Raw genomic sequence first — 22,281 nt, 5'->3', positions numbered from 1 at the left:
ACCCATACAGGCCATGCTGGTAGTGTTGGATGTGGCCCACAGTGGTAAATCGTGTGAGAACTACAGATCTAGATCTACCAGCTCTTTACGCAGGAGCAGAGAAGGTGATCTCAGAACACTCCACTCACAGTGTCTCAACATGGCTATGCTGTTCTAAACACTGCAAAGAGAGCCATGTCTGCTGTCCATGCCGACGGTAGCTACACACTGATATGCTAGTCCTTCGAGCTGGTCTAGATAGCATCAGCTTTATTTGCATACAGCACAGCTAGAATGGCACAGACTGTCCTGATAGCTGATTCAGTGTGAAACGATTGTCTACGGCTCCCTGTTACCGCTAGAGCAGCAAGCCTGACATCGGCAAACTATGTGCTGTGGATTGCAGCAGGGCATTGCCGCTGGATCGTGAGAGTAATCAGCTGTTGAGACGTTGTCTGTTGCAATATCCTGAAGAAAGTCTGTCAAAGCCCTGGTTATCACAGGTAGCACAGCGCGATACTCGCCAGCCTCCACATCCAGAGGCACCTGCTCCTGAATGTCTTGATCCAGATTAAAAATGAGCGGTGGCTGGTGATGCTCCTCCAGCCCAATGCTTCCGTCACAGGCTTTCGCCCCGCCTGGAATGGAAACCCAGAGAAAAACTCTGAAGTAAGTCCCCTGGCAGCCATCCCTGCTGCAGCGTCATTAGTTTCTAGCAGACGTAGCGGCCTGAACACATGCAGCAGGTACTTCTGTTACCAAGGGGTGCCAAGGTCCTAGGCTACCTGAGATAACTATGGCAAATGAGTTACTCACAAGCAAAGGAGATCAGTGAGTTTCTAGTGTAGGTCTAACCTCTTATACCTACAGTTGCTACCACATTGCTGGACATGGCTTAACAACCTAGCAGCAGACGGAAAAGCTTTTGAGTTCTACATGGATTATTCCAGTGATAGGCTAAGGAAAGTCCTGCCTAGCAACATTTACTGTGCAGTGGTGCTGTATCGGAAACATCTGTAAAAGTGACTGTCTGCTCTTTAGGAATCGCACCACAGAAGGACAGGGAGCTACGTTATATGAAGTGACCGTCCTAGGGCTTGCTGTGATCTCTGGCAAACGGTACTAGCACCACAGCCTTCAGTAATTATAGCTCAGAAGCCCTGTACAGCACTGGAGACTGCAGCTGTGGTTAAAACCCTCCAGCAAGGTTGTGCGTTGGTTTGCATAGGCTGACCCGAGTTTGACCCAGTTATGAAATTATAGCTCTCGCACGCTCTACAGGCAAGGGGAGGATAGGAAGGCATATTGTGGGCTGCTCTAAAAGGGAATTGAGACACAAAGGGCAACACAGAGACACAAGAATAGCTACAAGAAGGCTAAGTAAACCGAAGGTTACAAATAAAGGAAACAAGATGAAGAGGAACATGAGCAGGTCCAGTGCTGCTGGTAAGCAGAGACCCTGGCAGGGAAGGCACTTGCTCTATAGGGGCTACATACTACATTGGAGATGCCTCAGAAAAAGCCACATGCTATGAACAGGAGCAGTGGAATTGTGTGCAGTTCTGAAGTTGGGGGTGAGGGTCCCATTTTAATCATTCATCCACCCTCTGAGGTTAATGGAACCTAAGCATGTCCAGAGGGCTGCAGAGAAGCATGTCATTCCTCTTGCTGTCCTCTCACATCAGGAGCCTTCCTCTGTAACTCTTGTTGAAGTGCTCTGGGTGTCTGCTTCCCAGCTTTGTTTCCAGAGGTCACCACTATCAGTCGTTGTGACCATCAGAGGTGCTGTGGCTGAAGCCCTCATTCTAGGTCCTGATTCAAAAAAGCACTGCAGCATATTCCTGCCTTTAAGCACATGGCTTGCCCCACTGAAGCCATGTGCCTAGGTGCCTTGCTGAATCTGGGGCTGAGAAAGGAAGCTGCTGTCAGCACCTTCTTCTCTGGGAGGCATCCTCAGCTTTGGAATTCACACTCCCCTTGGTCTGACGCTGCCCTGAAGGTCACCAACTCTGGGCCACGAAGCCTGCAGGGGAGGGACCCGTGGCTGGGGCAAGGATTTGATTCATTTTCTGGTTTGCGGGCGGCTCCTGGATCTGTGCTTGTTTGTACCAATCTGCCTGGATTTTTAAATCTCTCCCCCAGAGCACCCAGGCCTTTGGATAAGAGGCTTTTCCTAAATTCAAACAGACTATACCTGTAGTGTAAAATGCCTTATATTGAGCCAGCCGTAGCGCTTTTATCTCTCCGGCCTTTCCAGCTGCTCCGCTATTGGGGTGAAACAACGTCTAAAGGAAGAAAAGAAGGCAACAAGTTAGGGGACACCAGGTAAGATTTTATCTGTTCCTGCCCTGAGCTCTGATACAGCCCCAGAGGAGACCAGGCTGTGCTTGCAGAGGCAGCCATTCTGCTTTCCCACCAGATTACAAGTCTTGAGGACCACGCATGCTTTGGAAGCAAAATTCTGCTATGGAAAAGTAAGAGCCATTGGTGTTTCTTTGCTTCGATCCCCCTGGTGACAGAGTAGGGCTTGCATACGTCATGCCGTGAGAGATCTGCTTGCCAAGGTAAGACACTAGGTCTGGTTCCTAAAACGTTTTTATTCGCCCTTTCTCACCTTTTCTCTTATATCATGTTCCCTGAGGTAGGGCCGTTGGAGTCCATTTCCTTCCCTGATGAACAGCCGATGGGCATTAATTGTGCACTAGAGATCTGATCAACCGTTGTGCCTGTTTATAACAATCACTCTTGTTTTCAATCTCGCCATTAACAGGGGGTCAATGCTAGAATGAATATGACTAGCCAGAATGTAGCAGCTCCTTGCAAGGGTTGTTAACACCCTTCTGTTGCTTTAGGCAATGGCACATCACTAAAGACCTACTCTGAGCTTGTCTGTGTTCCAACAACACCAGCGTAGCTGGACCCGATCGAAGCTGCAACTCAATGGGCAACCTGCGCCCACTGCATTATTCCTGCTTGGCTTAAAAAATGATCAGCTTTAACAACAACCTCATTCTGTCCCTGCCTCAATACAGCTGCTAGTTTTCAATACAGCCCTACAGAATCTGCTCTGGGTTCACACCACGAAAGTTAACTACTCTGATACCAGCCTCATTATATGAACTGGACTATCCAGTACCAAGGCCTTTCAGAGAGGAGCGGCAAAACATTTGAGGCTAGCGAATGGAATGTGTTTAACAAACACGAGCTCATGTTCTACTGTAAATTTTCCTGTGAACCCTCTCCAGCATGACGCTATGAGAACAAGGAGCATTCTGGTCCTTCCTGCTATTATTACAGCTCAGCTAGTGGCAGGGACATCTAAGAGACCTTTACAGCTCTGTGGGGCCAGCAACCAAGCCCCAAGTTCATAATGACTTCATGTCTCTTGTGAAGCAGAGACTATACTCTGAGCTCACGCCCTGGAACAGCACAGTTCATTGCCACTGAGTCACTCATTCCACTTTAAGGAAGTCTCCCTTCACAAACACAGAGAGACACATTAAGGGGAGTTAAGGTGACAAGGAGTAGGAGGGGGTGGGGTGGATTATGTCTAGTTCAATCTTTGACACCCTGAATCCATACTGGATGATCCCCTGGAGGCAAAATAAAATGACAGGGCCAAGTGAACTTGATGGACCAGTCTGTCAGATAATCTCCGGTTGGAACCCCACAGTCCCAGAGGGGGATGAATCACAAGAGGTTTCCTCCCTGGGAAGGAGTTGAAGTGATTCATAAAGTTTCCGTTGGGCTAAAAATTAGAAACATCTGCTGGAGATGGAGGCAGCTGTCGCGCCAAGTTTAGCAGCCATGTTCACAGCTGATCAGTGAGATGATTACTTAACAGGTGTTCCCACTGTCACCAGACCATACAACACTGCAGTGGGGGGGGGACTAGCACTCTCAGGCTAGTGTGGGCAGGCAGCACAGACCCCATATTCAAACTAAAAATTAACCTTGAGAACATTTGTCCATTTTCAGAGACTGACTACTAGATCTTCTCCCCTGAGGAAAAGCAGGATCTTAACATTTTCATATGAAGGTTCCGGGTGGAGAATATAACAGAGACTGGGTCTGACTGGGCAGCATCTGCACAGTGTGTTTAACTCCCTTTGACTCGACATCTGGTCTTCTCTTTGCAAAAGCCCTTGTTGTCCCAACTTGATGCACTTTTACAGAGCGAGAAGCCATCCCAGAGGTTCACAGAGCTATAACACACCACCAAGGCATCTGCCCTTGTGTCCCAAACAAGGGAAAGGAAACCACATAGTGGCATTTTGAGAAAACACTGTCAATGGGGATCTTCTTCAACCAACATGCTTTACAGCTGGTGTGTCGCTCTCAGGGCAGGTAGCAGTGAGGTAGACTAGCTGCCTCTTTTTTACTATCTATAGCTGAGAAGTTTGCACATACTGCAGCTCAAAGCAGGCAGGCCTGATTTCATGTCCTATAGGACTCCCATGCAGACGGTATACTCTGCCCATATCTGGACCCTTCAGGCAAAGATCTCAAAGTGTCTGACAAATAATTACTGATGACATTTTACAAATGAGAAACTGAGGCACAGTGAGGCTAAGCAACCTCCCAAGGTCACACCGTGATTCAGCGGCAGAACAGACCTACGCCCACAAATCCCTGAGCAGCCAGACCCTGCTGGCTGGAAAAGGTTCAGGTAGGTGGGAGGGGGAAAACAAGAGCAGTGCAGTGAAGCTAGCCTCCAGCACAGGCTCCTGCTATCCTAGCAGCTCAGTGGGTGTCATCATAGAACCGATACAATCTCCTCAGAGATGCAGGGGGAAGTGTAAATGCTCATAGGATCCAGCATCCTTCCAGCCCACTGCTCTCTGAGCAGCCTCAGGAGCTGGGGTTACCATGACCTCTAGGTATTTCTGTGGCCCTCGTCGCCATGGTATCCTGCCTGGCTGGTACCATTATTGGAGCCTTTATATTAAACTGCCTACGAGTGCTCCAAATCCTTTCTGGCGGAGGCAATCCCTGGTTCTGCTAAACCGCCCTTGGAATGCTGTTACCAGGAGAGCTTCAGCGCTGAGGCTCTGGAATGCTGATTGATGCTGGTCTTTTGCAGGCCCCAGCCTGTCTGAAGAAAAGACCAAGAGGGGGAGACAGAAAAATATGTTGTTGAAGTGCTGCTATTTCAGTAGAATACAATGGAAACAAATAACAGCCCCTCAGGAGGAACCAATCAGCACTCCGAGCCTTCGCCTCAGGACAGCGAAATGCTGTTTCTCATCTACTTTGCCCTTTCTTCTTTCCCAACCAAAGGGAACATTCTTTACCCAAGGCCATCCCTTCAGCGACAGGATCTGGATTCCATAAGCCTACAGCGCACTCTCCTAATAGTGCTGTGTAGAGTACAGCCCTCAGCACAGAGATAAACAGCAGCATAGACAGCTTAGGAGAGTGCCGGAACCTTAGGGTACGTACTCGGGTACGTAACTGACACGGTTCTCTACACACCCAAGCAGCGCTCCCCCAGCTACACCGCTATTTTTAGCAGTGCAGTGTCCCGCTGCCAGAGCCTTTCTCCACCACAGGGAAAGGCTCCAGCAACAGGGAAAGGTTCTGGCAGGGTAGAGGCAGTGGGGAAAAGCTCCAGCAGCTCCCCACTGCCATAGCCTTTCACCGTTGCCATAGCCTTTCACAGACACAGGTAGCCCGCTTTTCACTCTGGCATGTAGCTCCACACCCTACCTGCCACTGCCCGTGGTGTAGACGTACCTTCAGAGTGCCGCTTCTAGGCCTGGCGCCTGGGCTACACCTAAAATGTAGGTCAACTCAGCTACTGTGTTAAGGAGTGTGAAAAACCCACACCCCAAAGCACCATAGTTATACTGTCCTTCCCCTCAGCATAGATGCAGCTACATTCTTCTGTCAAGCTAGCTACCATCACTCAGGGAAAAACCACTTCCGTCATAAGCGGTAAGCTAAGCTATGGGTTTATGCCAGTCCCTGTAGTATAGACGTGGCCCTATTGACAGCAGATGGCTGGGTCAGGCCCATATCATCCTTGGAGCATCTTAGTGTCTCTAAAAATTCAACCCCCTCTTCCCGTCAGACACGATCAATGCTTGAGCTTCCAGCTGCCCCCCTTCACTATTGAAATTATGTGTCCAGCCACAAGAGGGAGGGGAAGAAAACTTCTCCCAAGAAAACCAGAGGGTTAAAAAACATCTCCAGATACAATTAAATGCTTTTTATTGTATAACTAATCTGTCAAACCCACTGCTACAAGATGCGGAAAGAGCTTTGGAGGATCAGATATTTGAACAGAATTAGATATTAGACCAACTTCATCATGCAGTTTCATTAGATATTATACAAATGTAGACAGGATATAAACCCTCATGCTTCAGGCTATAAGCCAACCAATAACTGCTTAAGGCCAGGAAGGAACTCCCCCATGACGATAGTATTGCATATCTGTTTCTTACGAAGCTTCTACTCCTTCTTCTGAAGCACCTGAACACTGTCAGAGATGGGATACTGGACTGGTTGAACCATTGATCTGATCAGATATGGCGTTTGTCTAATATTTGTCTGGCCTTTATTCAAAGAACCTTACGCATACAAAAAGTGTGGAGGATCCACACCAACCTGCAATCAAAAGAGAATCTAGCAATGGCTTCAAGTTATTCTCTGTTTCCTAGACTCCCCAAGACAACATGACTGAATTCAAATGTACATTATTTTCCCACCCACAGTAATCATTCCAATTGGCATTTATGTTTAAGTCCTGTTCACTTCCCAAATGGAGCACTTCTTTCTGAAATCACTTTGATGGCTGTTGAATTTATGGACCCTGATTCCTAATCCCATTTTATGAACTGTCATCTTTTTTGATGCCCTGGGATTTTACATCCATGTGTTCTCTATCCAGGAAAAAGCCAGATAAATGAATACAGCCGCTACTAATGAAGGAATAATGTGGTTTACACAAAAAATGCCAAGTTTTGGTGGGAAATTTTATAAACCGTTGGTTTGCTTTGTTTTCATAAACGTTTCCTGTACATTTCCCACCAACCCCCCAGTTTTTCAACAACTTTTCACTTTTCAAAACTGTTTATGGGATTGTTTTTTGGTTAAAAAAAAACAAACAGGTTTGGAGTTCTGAAAAATTTAATAAAAAATATTTTTTTCCTGTAAAAATTTCCATGTACACCGAGACCACTGTACACTGCTTTGTTAGCACGAATGAGCCTTCAAGTGGGAGTTAATAATACATTCACACCCACCATTAAGGCCCCCTTTAAAGTAGCTGGACAGCGTAAACTGGCCTTAGGGCTAGTCTTCATGGTGGAATAACGCGCTGTACAGGGGTGTAATTTCTAAAGCACACTAACCTAGAGCATTAATTGTTCCATGTTGATCCTGCCGGTGTGAACTAAAGGTTCCCTAGCGTGCTTAATGTAGTGCTATTCCAAAGAGCATTAAGTTAAAGTGCACCAGCAGGGTCTACATGGACTAATTAATGTGCAACATGTTAGTGTGTTTTAGACATCACACCTCTGTCAGCACGTTACCACTGTGTGCAGACAATCCCTTAGCATAAATGAGAATCAAGCCCCATGGGTCTCCTTACATGCTTAAAATTAGGTCTCGTCTACACACAAAAGTCGTACTGATTTAACTATAGCAGTGGCATGAACATGGTGCACTGACTAGCATGTGTGCCGTCACATCAGTATGAAGGTGCCATATACCAGTATGGCTTATTCCTATGCAGGAAGAGGAATAAGCTGTACCAGTATATGGCATTGTCTACACTTGAAACATTTGCTGGTATTGTTACACTCAGGTTAACCATCTCTAAAGGTAAGGTAACTCCCTTCTCTTCAAGTACCAATATATATCTGTAATTTTCTCTCCATGCATCAGTAGAAGTGGGTTTTTTACCCATGAAAGCTTATGCCCAAATAAATCTGTTAGTCTTTAATGTGCCACCAGACTCCTCGTTGTTTTCATCTCTAAAACGTCTATTACAATTCTTCCTGCACAGGTAAATTGCTTATCTTAACTGAAGCCCTCTGGTGAATGGCTCTAGTCTAGAGAATTGCAAAGCTTTACTACTAGGTATGTTACATAGCTAGTGATTCTTGACTTTATTATTTAAAAAAAAAAGCTGATCATTTTCAGTTTGAACTAAACTACTTGGTATATTTCTATTACTGAGTGGGCATCAGGAACATTCCTTTGACATTAATCTACTGAAACAAGCCTATTTGCCTGATGCTTTTATCTGTGATACATTTCATATGATTTGTTTTTATTGCGAACAAACTTTATTCAAAACAGGACCCTGGCTGCAGTTCCAGAGCCCGCATAGGTGGCACTACTAGTGAATATAGGTGCTGTTGGAGTGGAAAGCAAAGGGTATCTAAGGGCTTGTCTACATCACAAAGTTGCAGCGCTGGTGAGGGGGTTACAGCGCTGCAACTTAGGAGGTGTACACATCTGCAGGGCATCACCAGCGCTGCAACTCCCTGTTTGCAGCGCTGGCCGTACTCCCGTTTTGTCTCGGGTGTAGAGGATCCAGCGCTGGTGATCCAGCGCTGGTAATCAAGTGTAGACACTTACCAGCGCTTTTCTTGACCTCCGTGGAATAAGCAGGTATCCCAGCATACCTGAGGAAGCCTCTGGTAATCAAGCAGGTCTCCTTCCCCGGTTTGCTCTCGCGTTTCCCGAATCCCCGAGCAAGCAGGTCTCCTTCCCTGCGGTTTGCAGGAGGGTTTGGGGAATGCGAGAGCAAACCGTGGCGAAGCTGGTCTCCTTCCCCGGTTTGCTCTCGCGTTCTCCGAACCCCCCTTGAAGCCGCCCAACAGCACTGCAGTGTGGCCACATCTAACACCACTTGCAGCGCTGGTTGCTGTAAGTGTGGCCACTCTGCAGCGCTGGCCCTATACAGTTGTACTAATACAGCTGTAACAACCAGCGCTGCAAAATTGTAGATGTAGACATACCCTAAGTGAGACCATGCGAGGAGATGTACAGACACTGCAGTCAGCAAACTGCCTCCCAAATAAACACAACTACCTCAATCAGCTGCCAGAACTGTGCATAAATCAGATGCTAGGAAAAAAAAAAAAGGAAAAAGGAACTGATTCAGAGAGGATTTGTGTCAAGGAAAAGCCTGTAACATCAAAGGCAGTTTTGCTATCACTAGCTTACAAGTACAAGACAAAAGGGAGTAGATTCTCATTGCAAAGTACTTGGCTGTATGCACTGAGCAGGGAGGTACAGCAGAAATGCAATCAGCTCCCCAGCATGAGTGTGTTGAGAGGCACAAGGCCAAGTGATTGCTGACCCATGGATGTGCCCTTATTAGAATAGAATACACAAGCTCCAAGGTGCTGGATTGCTCTGACAGACTCGCCTATTTCTCCCTCCGCGCACACCAGACCAAATGTGTCAAGTTGGCGGGAACAACTCAAGTCCCAGCTGGCTAAAGGACGGGGAGCCAGGCAACTTCAAACACATCTGGTTTGGACTGTGGTTCAGGAGTGAACCAGGGTCTCGCCTGCAGACAGAGAACACACTGGATATGGCACCAGCCTTCCCTGCTTACAAAAGGCAGGGAGCTGAGCCCAAAACTGGCTGAAAGGTTGCCTTGTCCTAGAAATAGTAAGCTACTGTTTGCCCCACATTTAACCAATCAGTTTCCTAAACCCAGGGAGGGTCTGGCTCTGACAGGGTTAATTCACTCCTCATGATCCTCCAGGGAGAATTACAAAGCCTGCTTACCTTTAAGGGAGTGCTCAAAAGACACAAGCTGATCATTTGAAAGGCCACATAGCCAAGGCCTTCCGTCTCTGTGGGGATATTTAGAACAGGGTGAAATGCAGCATAGGGGCCAGCCCTGTGCAGGCAGGGAAAGGAGCTGAAAACACAACAGTTTCCCATCCCATCCCAATTTCCTGTTCTGAATGGCTAGGAGTCTGCAGGCTTTCTCAGGAACACAAGTGGTTTGACTTGAGGCAGGAGTGTTATTAATCAGTGAGTAACCACAGACAGGGCACGTCAGAGCTCTAGTGGTGGTAAACTGGAGACAACAGACAAACTAAATTAGTATCCAGTGCAACCTTTCAATATTTGTTGCTATTATGACAATCTAGGGTTTAAGGTCAAAATGTAACTTATTCCTTTGGGTATCAACATTCCCCGGCAGTTCTCTGTAGCACTGCCTAGCAGCCTGCAGGCCCAGTGCTGCTGCTCTGTATTACCCCCAAGCCAGCACCACACTCTCTGTCACCCTGCAGTCCCTAGCACTGCACTCTCTGTTGTCCTGCAGCACAGCCACCCTGAGCCAGCACTACATTTTCTATTGCCTTGCAGTCTCTGGTTCCCTGGCCCACTATGAATTGCCCGTCTACCATTTCTTCTCTGTGACCCGCCCGCAGCCTCTTACGCCCCCTTCAATTTCCTCTCCACACTTTGGAAATTCCCATGATGAAACATGACAGCTCTGCTAGCAGATCTCCAAGCCCATGCCCATCTATCATGGCTATTGTATTTCTCTGGAATTGCCTGGAGGCTTTCAGCCACTGCTGGGGGAAGAACCAGTCACGATGGTTAATTCCTTGGCTATTGCTTAAGTACTGGACATGCTCTACGAATTGTAGCGTTTCACAGTGGCTCATCACTACAAACTCATAATAAGGTCCATCACAACTCACACAGCCAAATGGGCTTTTGCCATATCTTAGTTGTTTATCTTAGGATTCAACAAAGGGTTCCATAAAAAATATTAAATACCAATCACGCAATGGACTCAGAGGGCAAATCCAAAATCCCTACCGGGAGCCAGATTGAGAAGCTCCCAGCAGGGCAGACTTTCAAAACAAAGAGCAAGATTTTAGATGCGGGATGCTCATTAAAGGCCATTGGAGTCCTGCAGCCAAAATCTTGTGTAAGGCTCAGAAATGGCTGTCCTGCTAACTGCATTTCTCATGCATTAGGGAGCTGTGAGAAGGTCCTATTGTCATGTGGATTGAAAGCTGCAGGATATGGGACTGGCTGCCCTACTTACAAATTGATAATGGGCATGTTGTTCAAGCCAGGGCTCAGAACAAACAGGAGCTTAATCATGACCCTGTTTGTCAAATCAAGACAGACACGCTACTGGTTTCAAGTGCCTGGGAGTTTTGTTTCTCTCTAATTCTAGTGCTACAGCGACCCAAATACCACATGGGATGGCGTTCCTGTCACTGCATCTCAGCTATGAAATGCACAGGGAAAAAGATGTGACAGGTCAACTACCAAGCATAAAAGGAATGGCCAAGGGCCAAGTTCTGGTTCTCGGATACTCACAGACAGGTCCCAATGACTCCAGTGACACATGGAGCCAGATGAATGCTGTCCAGCAGGACAGACGCACTTTAGCTCGTAATGCCATATTGATGGGCCACACGCTGCCGCTAACCAAGCTGCTCAGGCTACAAATCAAGTTTTAACTACTCTTTTTAAAAAATCTTTTCCATCTTGCCCTGCCCTGCCCTGCCCCACCTCACCTCTGCCATGAAATCCAGTCTGTTACATTCTGGCCAAGCTGGGAAATGCCAGAGGAGCCCACAGAAATGTGCAGTTCCAAATCTGGTAAGGTTAATTTGTAACTGCCATCTTGCTGCTAATGGAGTGTGGTCCAGTCGGTAGTCAGGCTTGGGAGCCAGGAAACCTGGGTTCTATTTCTGGCTTGTCCACTGATGCGCTGTGTGACTTCAAGCAAGTCCACTATCGCCTCCCATGCTGGTCTATCTTGTCTACTTACATGATAAGCCCTTGGGAACAGCGACTGTATCTCACGGTGTGTCTGTGTAGTGCCTGGAATCTCAGCTGAGACCTCTCGGTGCTACCATTGTGCACTACAGATAAAATCAAACCATCACACATTCTTCTCCAACCCTTCCACCAGCTCCTGGCAATCTCAGCAGTGCCTGGAAGAGACCACCCTGTCTTGAGTGAAGAGGCAGCTCAGATTCCAGGCTAGCTTAGCTTCAGATCTCTCTTGAATGATGCCAAGTAATGTTGGGCAGTTGATAATATGGAGTCCTGTCATGTGATGTCAGACCTGAGACCCATCAGAGCCAATTTATGTAAGACCTCAAAATGAGCTGGGACGAGAGTCTGGGCGATAGGGAATGAACAGTAGATTCATTATGCTAACTAGCCCTCTGCACCCCACTGCCCCCAGCCAGTCAAACCACACCCCTAAGGAAGCTGTGTCCCACCATTCTACCAGTGCAGGCCTACATGACACAGTGCTTAAAGTGGTGTCCGTCTGTCTACAGCAGCATTCCCACTGTGACTGCACCTGGTAATGATCGCATGCACAAGGAACAATTAACCCTCACTGAAGTGGTGTTTGTAATTCCCGCTGCAGCTGAAGAGAGTCCACTACATACCTTGTGCCCCTGGTGCGACTGCCCAAAGAGAATCTCAGACACATCTGAACCATCAAAGCGCCTGTTGGAAGGCAGGCTTGCCTTTGCCAGGGACACCAAGGTGGGGAAAATGTCTGTGGTGCTGGAGCAGAGAGGAAGCTTTCATTAAAACATGAAATTAAAATAATTAAAATCCCATCCACACCCCTGAGCTTGGAGCAAAAGCAGTTGAGCCTGTCCCCAGCGAGCCCGTCCCAGGCCTAACAGTAATGTCAGGGCCCTCTGGGCCTGGATGCTGGGGGAGTGCTGGAGTTCAATCCTGCCGCTTATCAAAGCTAATGGCATTTGTGAGTAAGGGCACCTATCCAAGAAGCCTGCCAGAATCCCTAACCTCAGCGTATTTAATGAAAGAGCCCTGGTAACACGAGGCACAGCTTGCTGGGGGCATGCTCTGTACAAGAGATGCAATTGCCTTATAGCCCATACTGATTAGCATATTTTTAGGATAGCGAGTACATGTGCATGAGAAGAGCCAGCATGTCTTACACAAATCGATCTGCCAAAGGACACAGTAGCTGGAAAGAGCTCAGAGGCCTGTGCCCCCCAGCGATAGGACACGCAGAACAACTTCACTACTAAAATATGGGAGAATGGGTCAAAATGGGCTTTGTCCAGCACAACGGGGCTGGAGCTGCTAGGGAACATAGTTTCTCCAGAGGCACTTATTGGGTTTCCTCATCTCTGTACAATCTAAGCACCGCACTATCCTCAATCAATTTGTCCGCATCTCACTCAAGTGATGGAGACCCATGGTCGCATAGAGCGTCTGGCAGAGATGCTCCCTGGGGCAGGGAGGGTCTTTCTGTCCTGTGTTTGTACAGTACTTAGATGCTATCACAGTATGCACGATAATCAGGTAGGATTTGAACCCCAATTCTCCTAAGTGCCAGGCCGTGCCCTAACTCCTAGTTCATCCCCTCTGCTGGCACGGCTGAGCATTTCCTGCCAGAAAGGAATACAGAAGCACACAAAGGAATCCTTTGGGCCTCCAGGTTCTTGGATACCTGGGAGTCCATATCAAAGAGGAAGCTGGCCAGAGATACTGCAGTTGCGGCAGGGCCACATAACCCTTTATGAAGTCCCCCCCGGAAGGTGCCAAGTTACCCTCTGAAGGGAAAGTGCTAACTCAGTCACTTTTCACTCCAGTCACAGCAGATCCTGTAACCTAGGAACATGTGGTCTCACTTATGTATCGCATACCGGAGCCATAGAAACCAGACTGGAAAATGAGAGCAGTGCTGTTTTGTACACTTATACCGAAAAGCCGTCAGCATTTCCACCATCATCCTCTCTTTTCGGGGGTTTACAGCTCAGCCACAAAATACTGCTCTAGGCTAATTCTTGGTTACTCCATGTATTCAGCTCCTGCTAAGGGTGTGGCACACAGAGAGGAACAGGCATCCTGACATCCAGGAGCTGTAACATATAGACCTGTAAGGCCAGGAACAGGAAGAGCGAGAGTTTCTGCCTGCTGTTTGTGGACTGCAGCCAACTTTTAACGTGCTGATTGTACATGAACATGGTCTGATGGACTGAGCATGGGACTGGGACCAGGAACTCCTGAGCTCTTGGCTCTGCTACTGACTTCTTGTGCAGCCTTGGGGAAGTCATTTATACTTTCCAGGCCAAATTCACCACTGTCATAAGCAGGCACAACTCCAGTGAGATCAGGGGCAAATCCAGCTCTCTGCATCTCTGTTCCTCTTCATCTAACCCTCACTTTCTGTAGCTCTCTTTCCCTTCTAATCCTCCCAGTTGTTGGCACAAATATGAATGCACTCCCACAAGGGCCACGTATGATTCCTAGGTCCTCTGGAGTGGACAGCCACCATAGCTGCCAGGGAGCATGAGAATCAGGCAATCTAGGATGGTCAAAATAAGCTACGCACTGACTTTGGGGACAGATGTGTCCTCCCAGGGCAGCCCCCAGTCCCTTATAAAGGAAACAGGATGTCAATATGGATCAGTGACATTTCCCACAAATCCCTGGACCACGTGCACAAGGAGAGGAGAAATATTTCATGTTAAAAAGCACTTCAAGATCCGCAGATGAAAACAAACAGGTAAGAACTCAGCCGTGTTCACGACCTGCTTCAGTAAGAAACACTGGGGCTTGGGGTTTTAAAGAGGGCTAAAGGAGTTAGACATTTAACTCCCATTGACTTTCCATGGTAGCTGGGAGTTTGGGACCCTATGAAAACTGTAGCCTGTGTTCCTTTGACTCCGAAACCTCTCACAAGTAGCTTTGAGCAGGCCCCTCACACACGGCTCCCTGAAGAGTTACAACAAGGCTGCGAGTGTCTGGGCACAGGGCTTCCATCACTGGCGTGAACTACCAGCGTGGATCAGCAATGAAAGTGCCCCCCTTTCATCTGCACTTTCTCCTCCTAGGCGTTATTCTTGAGGCGTTAAAGAGGTTGCATACAAGAACAGATAACTCCCAGCCCTGGAGCAGCAGCCTGGGAAAGGCTCTTATCCCCTGCATGCCTAAGGCATCTGAACAGGGTGGTAACTCCCTGCTTGCTGGAAATCCAGAAAGGTCTCTGTATCAGTCACAGCACTTACAGACGTATGATGGAATTTACCAGCGTGGGAAGAGTTCCTTCAGCCTCCTGGACCTCCAGGCAGCTGGGCTGAGCCAGGCGGGTAACACCTCTGCTTTAGGAAGTAAACAGGGGGCAGGTTCCACTGATCAGACACAAGCCCCACTGGCAGGAGCTCCAAGTTCTGCTGCTGACTCTGTGCGATCTCAGGTAACCAGCTTAACCTGCATCTTAGCTTATCAGGCCTGAGGAAGGCAAAACAACCCTACAACGTCCCTGACTCACAGAGGCACTGAGAGGTGGATTACTACTATTGTGCTTTGGGCTGGAGCAGAAATGCCATGCCAAGCACCAGTAAGAGTGCCAGGTATTCGGGGCCCAGGCCTGAACTCCTGACTCAACCAACACTCCCACGGAAGTCAAGGAGCACGACTGGACATAACGGGAGTTTTGCCTGAGTGAGCACTTCTGGCCTGGGCCCATTGGTACTATCCCAGTTGCGTGAGTTGGAAGCAGAGGAACTCGAAGCTCCTATTTCCCCGGCTGCTAAGAGACCGAGTGGCCAAACAACGCTGAGGAGAGCAGAAAGGCAGGCTCAATCTAATGTCCTCTCCTAGAGGCTGGCTGATGGGTGAGGCAAGTGAGGAGGCTGTTAAATAAGTCAGGCTCCAAACAGAGAATACTCAGGCCTCATTGCCGGGGGAATCCCACCCAGGCCAACAAGGTTCCATCAACCTAGCAACAATTGCTAGGGGAGGTGGGGTTCCTACGCCAACGGAAAACCCCCTTCCATCGCTGCACGGGGTCACAATGCTGTAGCTATGCTGCCACAACGCCCGTAGTGTAGACGTGGCCTATGGCTGCCATTGAGACGACTCCGAGGCTGCCACCTGCCTGCAGCTCCCCTACGGGCCAGGTGAGCTGCACCTCTCAGGATCTGGCTCTTAGCATTACCTCTTAGAACAATTTCAAACCATTATGCCAAAAATAGGCTGTAAACAGCAGCCAGGCTGGTGGAAATGATCAGAGACTCAGAGTTGGAAAGGGATTGTGTAAGGGGAGAAAAGAGGGATATGTGAGAGGGGCACATCAGACCTCTTGGCCATGCTAGAAACAACTACATTTCACCCAGTCACAGCTCCTAACCATGGTCCCAATTCTGCAAAGGGACCTTCATGGCCTCACAGGCAGATGCCTTTGCAGGATGAGTTAATATTTACACAGATATGAAGTGCAGATCACAGATGTCAAGAGGTTTCATGCTGTAACAGAACCTTTGATGACAATTCACCTTTCCTGTCAACGTTCCAGGTCTTCAGCTCTAACGCAAGAGCTCTTTCTTAGCCAGTATCTCAGGATTCAGAGTTCGCTGACTGCTGAGCCGGGAAGACATGAGCTGGAAATGCATATCAAGGGAAGAAGAGACTTCTAAGACCGCTGACAAAACTCCAGCCATGAATCGGTAGCCGGCCAGGCCAACCAGCATAAATACACTGCAAGAACTCTGCCTGGGGTCAGCTTGAGACTGAAAAGGTAACAATTTGCACTTTAGCTCTTGTGTCAAGTTACCTTTGGTATTTTGAAGATGGCTGCAACAAATATAAGGGATGGCACCTCCTTCCCTGGGATGGCAACATCCAAAACACAAAACTCACTTCCTTGGCTAAGAATCAATGCTGTTGATTGTCAGCTGTTCCTGACAATTTAGTACACTGGGGACCAAATCTCTCTAGGTGAATGTGCATTTGCGACCTTCCAAGAGCTGTGTGAAGGCTAATGTGGTGCAAAAGGATGAATCTAAGAAGTAAAGCTGGGAAAACATGGCAGTACTAAAAGAGGAAGATGCTTTTGCCTACATAGCAAACACTCATAAGGAAACCTGTGGGTAAATAAAGCCATTTAAACTTTCTGCTTAGGGTCCACATCTATTTGAACAACATTGGAAGTTCTGACACTACAGGTATTTCTTCCTGCTCACTGTACAGCAAGAACCAGGATGGAATATTTTTTCAAAAAAATCAATGAAGCAGAGCAGCAAGTAGCTCACAAGGATCCTAGATGACATCACAAGAGTAAAAGTCTCTGTCTTCAAATCCACCTCAAGCCATATTTTGCTGATGATACAATGTAGATGGCTATGCAGCAACAAAGAGCTATTAAGCAAGATGCACACCTGCCTCTGCAGAAAATACTGCAGAACAGCTTTGCTCAATCTGCAGAATTTTGCCAAGAGAGTGTGTAATAAATGATGGTGCAAATTGCTTCTTATTCATCTCAGTGACCTACTTCCAGGCCCTACTTTTGACTGGTGAGGAGAATGGTAAAGGCACAGCAGGCTCTACTAGTCAAATATCATAAAGCAAAACAGTTAGACACGGCACATTTCAGGGGAAACAAGCTAGAAGCTGCACGTTTGCACTGGCACACAGGCGGACAGTGTGTGTAAAAGAACACAGAGTGCATCAGCATGTTTCTGTTCAGTTCTGATCTGCTTTCCATGGCTCTGTGCCCTGCTGTCCACTGACCTGGGCTTCCTGCAAGCTTTGCTCAGCACTGCTCTCCCCAGAATAGCCACACAGAGTACAGAAGCAGTGCAGGCCATTCCGAAGCCGGCCCAAGGAATTTGAAGGCGCTTCTACCATGTAATCCATAAAGGGTCCAACCCTGCTGGGCTTATGCAAGCAAAATGCCCACATCAATGTAAATGGGAGCTCTCTGCGTGTAGAGGCTGCAGGATCAGATCTTTAAGAGATTACACTCCATGTGCACCTCCAAACATCACCCCACAATGGCCTTCTGCATCACCATCGTTTGAGGGTGAGGGGCAACCTTCATCCACAGAGAGGTTTCCCAGTCACACCAAAATGCTGCTTGGCTTCTTCCCCAATGGGAGCAAAGCCTTTACCCTGACTGCTTTAATTGGGGCTGGACATTTCACCCCATGCACCTTCCTCCTGCACTCAGATCCATCGCTCACAACTCCACAGGAATGCTCCATCTCCTCCCTGTCAGGATGTGCTCCCAACAGCATGCAGAGTCTTTCCCAGCACCATGTAGCGCTGGTTGCATTAGCAGCCCTGCCAGATAGACTGGAGCGCAGCCAAGCTAATATAAAGGCATGCCTCTTTCACAATGCAGCCAGCCGCTTGCATTTCCTGGGCTTGGCGTGTTGCATCCTCCCTTCCTTCAGGGTGATCATTTCAGGTGGCGCCTACGCTCTCCAATGCCAGTTGGGATCACTGGAACAAGAGATGGGAAAGACCCATCCGGACGGTCCTTGGGACCATGTCCTTTCCAAGGCAGGGGACAGCAATACATGGCATGCTGCACAGACATTAGCTAATGAATCTCGGCCACACCTCTGTGCAACGAAGAAGGTTTAACAGGAGGACAAAACGGTGGTGAAGAAGGACTGAGGCCAACATTTCCAAAGGCATCCACTAATTCTGAATGCCCAGCTCGGCTGAGCTGCTTTATTCATCAGCCTGAGACACGGAGTGCCTTGTTTTCAGATGTTCAAAGCACTCACATCTCCAGGAGTAACTGCATCTCAGTATAAGGCCCAGGGGAGGAGAGTTAATTGCTGCACCAATCTGGGGTGGGCACAGGGATTGATGGGGAGCGTAGCTAGTGAGAACCCTATCCTGGGCCTGACAAGTGTCACCTCAGCCTGCAGCATAGCCACAAAGGCTGGTAATTTCCACCCTGATTGCAACATGCCACACCATGCCCCCTACCCTGGGGCTCCTGCAGTCAGGGGAGAGTAAAAGTCCTGGACACAACAGCTTTAAATATACTGGGGGCTTTACAGTTGCCTGGACTGGGACTCAGGAGACACCAATTCAATTCCTGGCTTTATCACAGACTTCTCGTGTGACCTTAGGCAAGTCACTTAGTCTCTCTGGGCCTCAGTTTCCCCTCTGTACAATGTGGAGAACAGCCCAGCCCTTCCTCACAGGGGTGAGTGAGGATCATATCCATGTGCTTGGATGCCCCAGTGATGAGGGACCCATAAGTACCTAGAGAGGCACCTAAAAGCAGAGGCCACAACTGGAAAAGACTGCCTTTGGGTGTGGGCCCAGGCCCCAGGGTGAGCCAGTGGTCATGCTGGGGCAAAAGTTCAGAGCAGCAGGCTGCACTACTTCTCTAACCTGAAAGAGGACACATCAGCAATGCAGCCGATAAGAGTGCTCAATCTCTGCCAGATTTCCTGGAGGTGGATTCCTATTGGTTTAGTGACAACAAAGAGAAATACGCTGCAGCACTGGGAAAACAAAGATGACCTTTCTGTGAAAATATCTGGATCAGATTCTGTAAGAAAGGCTGCTTCCAAAACAAGCTATTGAGGGATCACAGGAAGGTTAGGGGAACAGGATGGAATCCATTGCTGACATGTCATAGGGAAAAATAAATCTGGACAGTAAACAACCTGCACAGTTTTGCGTGTGAGTGTCAGGCAGAGAACCTCACAGGCAGGTCGCCAATACAGAGCCCTTCCTCATTGGTCTTGACAAAGCTTATCACCCACTCATATCCGCCTGGTGGTCTCAGTCACTAACTGACTAGGGTGTCCCGCATTCTATGAGACATGAATCAGCGGCCTTGTCGGCAGTCCAGCCAGAGGCGCCTGCAAATAAAAGAGCCTGAGAAATCAAAGTCTCTCATTACCCCTAGGGAAAATCTCTCTTGGGGAAGGGGGAGGAGGGAGAAAACTGGCACGCTGTAGTCTCTGCTACACCTTCAGTCCCTAAGCCTCCCAATGGTGTGCCTTTAACTGGCATGAACATCAGGTATAAAACCCCACAGCCTTGAGATAACCTGGCCCTGTACCCAATCTGTTAGACTGGCTACAAAACTCCAGGGCTCCACCTTGTTCAATATCATCGTATATATTCCCACTTTTCCTACAACTGTCCTGCCCTTTACCCCCAGTGTGTGACTGACATTCATTAATGCCCATTTATTGAGATGTTGATTTATGTCACCACCATGTGCGTCACCACCAGATGTGGCCGGAGAGTGGCGTTCCTTAAAGACAAGCCGTCAGCCCTTCACTTGCAACATCCTGCCTTTTATTGGTCTGTGTCACACACTTGAAGTTATTTAAACCTTTTCAGAGTGTGTTGTCTTTAAATTTCCTTGTCCAACACTGACTCCCCATCAATGCACAGGGGATAATTGGATGCAGGCCAGGCTAGCGGCACTAGACTTGTAGAGTCCTGCAGATCTGCAGATTTAGCTCCACAGATATCTGCAGACCATGCTTGCAGATTGCGGATCAGATGCAGATACAACTCTTGCATCCGCGCAGGGCTCTGTGGATCTGGGCTCATGTCAGTCTAGTGACCGAGAACCAATAGCTCTGGGTGCCATGTTACCCCAGACTCCAGACCAGAACAGTTGCACTGTAGTGCTGTTTGCTGCCCCCAGCATGGTCAGTGAATTTCACAGGATAGTACATAAAGCTGGATTGCCCACCCCTGGGGCTGTGCGGGACTGGAGAATTTCATCTTTAACAACAACAAAAATCTGGAACTGGGTATTTCTGAGAGCCTGCAAGTGCCCTTCAGCCCCCTCCTTCTCTAATCCAGCCACAACTGTGCGCCCTGAAACTCTGGCAGCTTCCTAGAGTTATTGCTGTCAAACCTGCTGGACTGGGTCTGGTAGACGTAAAAGCAGTAGATAATCCACAGTCTCTCCCTTCACCACTCAAAGCTGCAATGCATTCGCTAACTATGATGTGGGCTTTACACTCTTTCCTAGAGCACCCAGTCCTGGCTACCCCTCACCCACCCCACGCCGGGACAGGGGACCAGGCCAGGCAAACAGTTGCTCTGATCAGTTGGAGCACAGCTTTTGTGTATAATCACAATTCCTTTCTTCCCTGTAAGGGGGATTAATCCTTGGAATGTTTTACCCAGGCTGTCCTGGCAGGGTTCACCGGGCTGGCCCTCAATAAGAGAAGGGCAAAGACTTGGATTCCACCAATGCCACACGATACACACTTCGCTCTAGTTTTATCCACAGCCCCGCTTGAGGTCAGGCAGGAACATCCCCCTGCAGGCACGCTGGCAGCGATCCTGGATTTTCCTTCACCTCCCTCTGAGCCACTGAGCAAAGGCTCATCTGTCAGGACCAAGCCGACAGATCATGGTTTGCTTCCCTGTGTTTAAAGCCGAAATGCCAGCAGTTTAGCTCACGCCCTGAGAGCACATTACCTGCTTGGGAGAAAGACTATGGAAGATCCAGGCCTCCTGATGCAGGCTCCCAGTCCTGTGCTTAGACCATTAGACCTCACCTAGGGAAAACAAAAAAGTTTTGTCCTCCTACCTCAACAGTGCAGTGCTCGTCACGTTTGCAGGTATCCTGCCAGGCCAATAAGCCAGTGCTGGAACACGATGTCCCCCTTCCCAGGTCGTTTGCTTGGCTGCACTCCCACCTGGAAGACAGGTATACTCACAGTGGCCCTTCTGCACAGGAGCTTTTCGTTAACCCAAACCTCTCCTGATACAAGGTAAAGGAATTATCCAGAGTTACAGATACTAAACAAATTACAAAGGAGGAGGATTGCATCAGAAATGTGAAGCTGTGTCAAGAAAAAAAAAATCCTGCAGCAAAGTGAATTCAAAGAGTAGCTTCCTTCCAGCCCCCCAGTTTCTTTAGGATGAAATTCACCCTGGGCTAGCAGCAGACTCATGCATGGCTTAATCCTGTACATTTTGAGTCTTTCCAATGTTTGGGGGTTTTAAACTTACAGTGTTCTTTTTTTAGAGAAGGAGGAGAGAGAAAAGTTAACTGGATTTCCTACTTTTGCCCTTTTTAACAAAGATTTGGGGTTGGAAAATGGATTCGATGACCCGGAGGTCCCTCCCAGACTAATTACTTCTCATCTGTTTTGATGAGCAATAGAAAAATCGCAGAGCTAGTTTCACAAGACATGTAGCTGGGGTAACATTATTTCCATAAGCCTTTGATGTTGTGTGAGAACCTAACACACAGAGAAATGTTTACCTTGCGGTTACTGCTGATTTGGTTTTGTTTCTATGTGCAAGCCTCATGGGCTGGCTAGAGGGGCGTGGTGTACATACGTGTGTTTGTACAGTACCAACTGGAAACAACTCCAGTACATGAAAGCTGCACCCTCCAGATTGCTGAAGTATTCATACAAACACATATCTGCCAGGCCTGCACCTTTAAACTAAATCCCTTCTGACCACATTACAAACAATTTCCTCTACTCTTAATTACCCACTAGTTTATTTCCCAACACACCTGGGTCTACCTCTAGCAAGGGAGGAAATATAGTC

The 22,281-nt window shown here is 48.2% G+C and overlaps 1 protein-coding gene across 12 annotated transcripts in view; it reads right to left on the bottom strand.

Moving 5' to 3' along the window:
• Positions 1 to 222: 222 nt before the first annotated feature.
• The window catches only part of ARSG (arylsulfatase G), an 80,963-nt gene continuing 58,904 nt past the window's right edge, over positions 223 to 22,281 (bottom strand). For 7 of the 12 annotated variants that reach the window (XM_030534148.1, XM_030534150.1, XM_030534151.1 and 4 more), the window contains 4 exons: positions 21,305 to 21,413; positions 12,393 to 12,513; positions 2,174 to 2,264; positions 223 to 617 (listed from right to left, as the gene is read on the bottom strand). In XM_030534148.1, the coding sequence (XP_030390008.1) occupies positions 319 to 617; positions 2,174 to 2,264; positions 12,393 to 12,513; positions 21,305 to 21,413 (620 nt within the window). In that variant the 3' untranslated portion in view covers positions 223 to 318. Of the gene's footprint in view, positions 618 to 2,173; positions 2,265 to 11,758; positions 11,925 to 12,392; positions 12,514 to 21,192; positions 21,273 to 21,304; positions 21,414 to 22,281 lie in introns of those variants that run through there. The other 5 variants (XR_003996589.1, XM_030534158.1, XM_030534155.1 and 2 more) reach the window with 5 other exon arrangements.

The sequence above is a fragment of the Gopherus evgoodei genome, chromosome 15, assembly GCF_007399415.2.
Source record: "Gopherus evgoodei ecotype Sinaloan lineage chromosome 15, rGopEvg1_v1.p, whole genome shotgun sequence".
NCBI classification, from domain to species: domain Eukaryota; kingdom Metazoa; phylum Chordata; order Testudines; family Testudinidae; genus Gopherus; species Gopherus evgoodei.
This window is presented reverse-complemented; position numbering and strand designations above follow the sequence as displayed.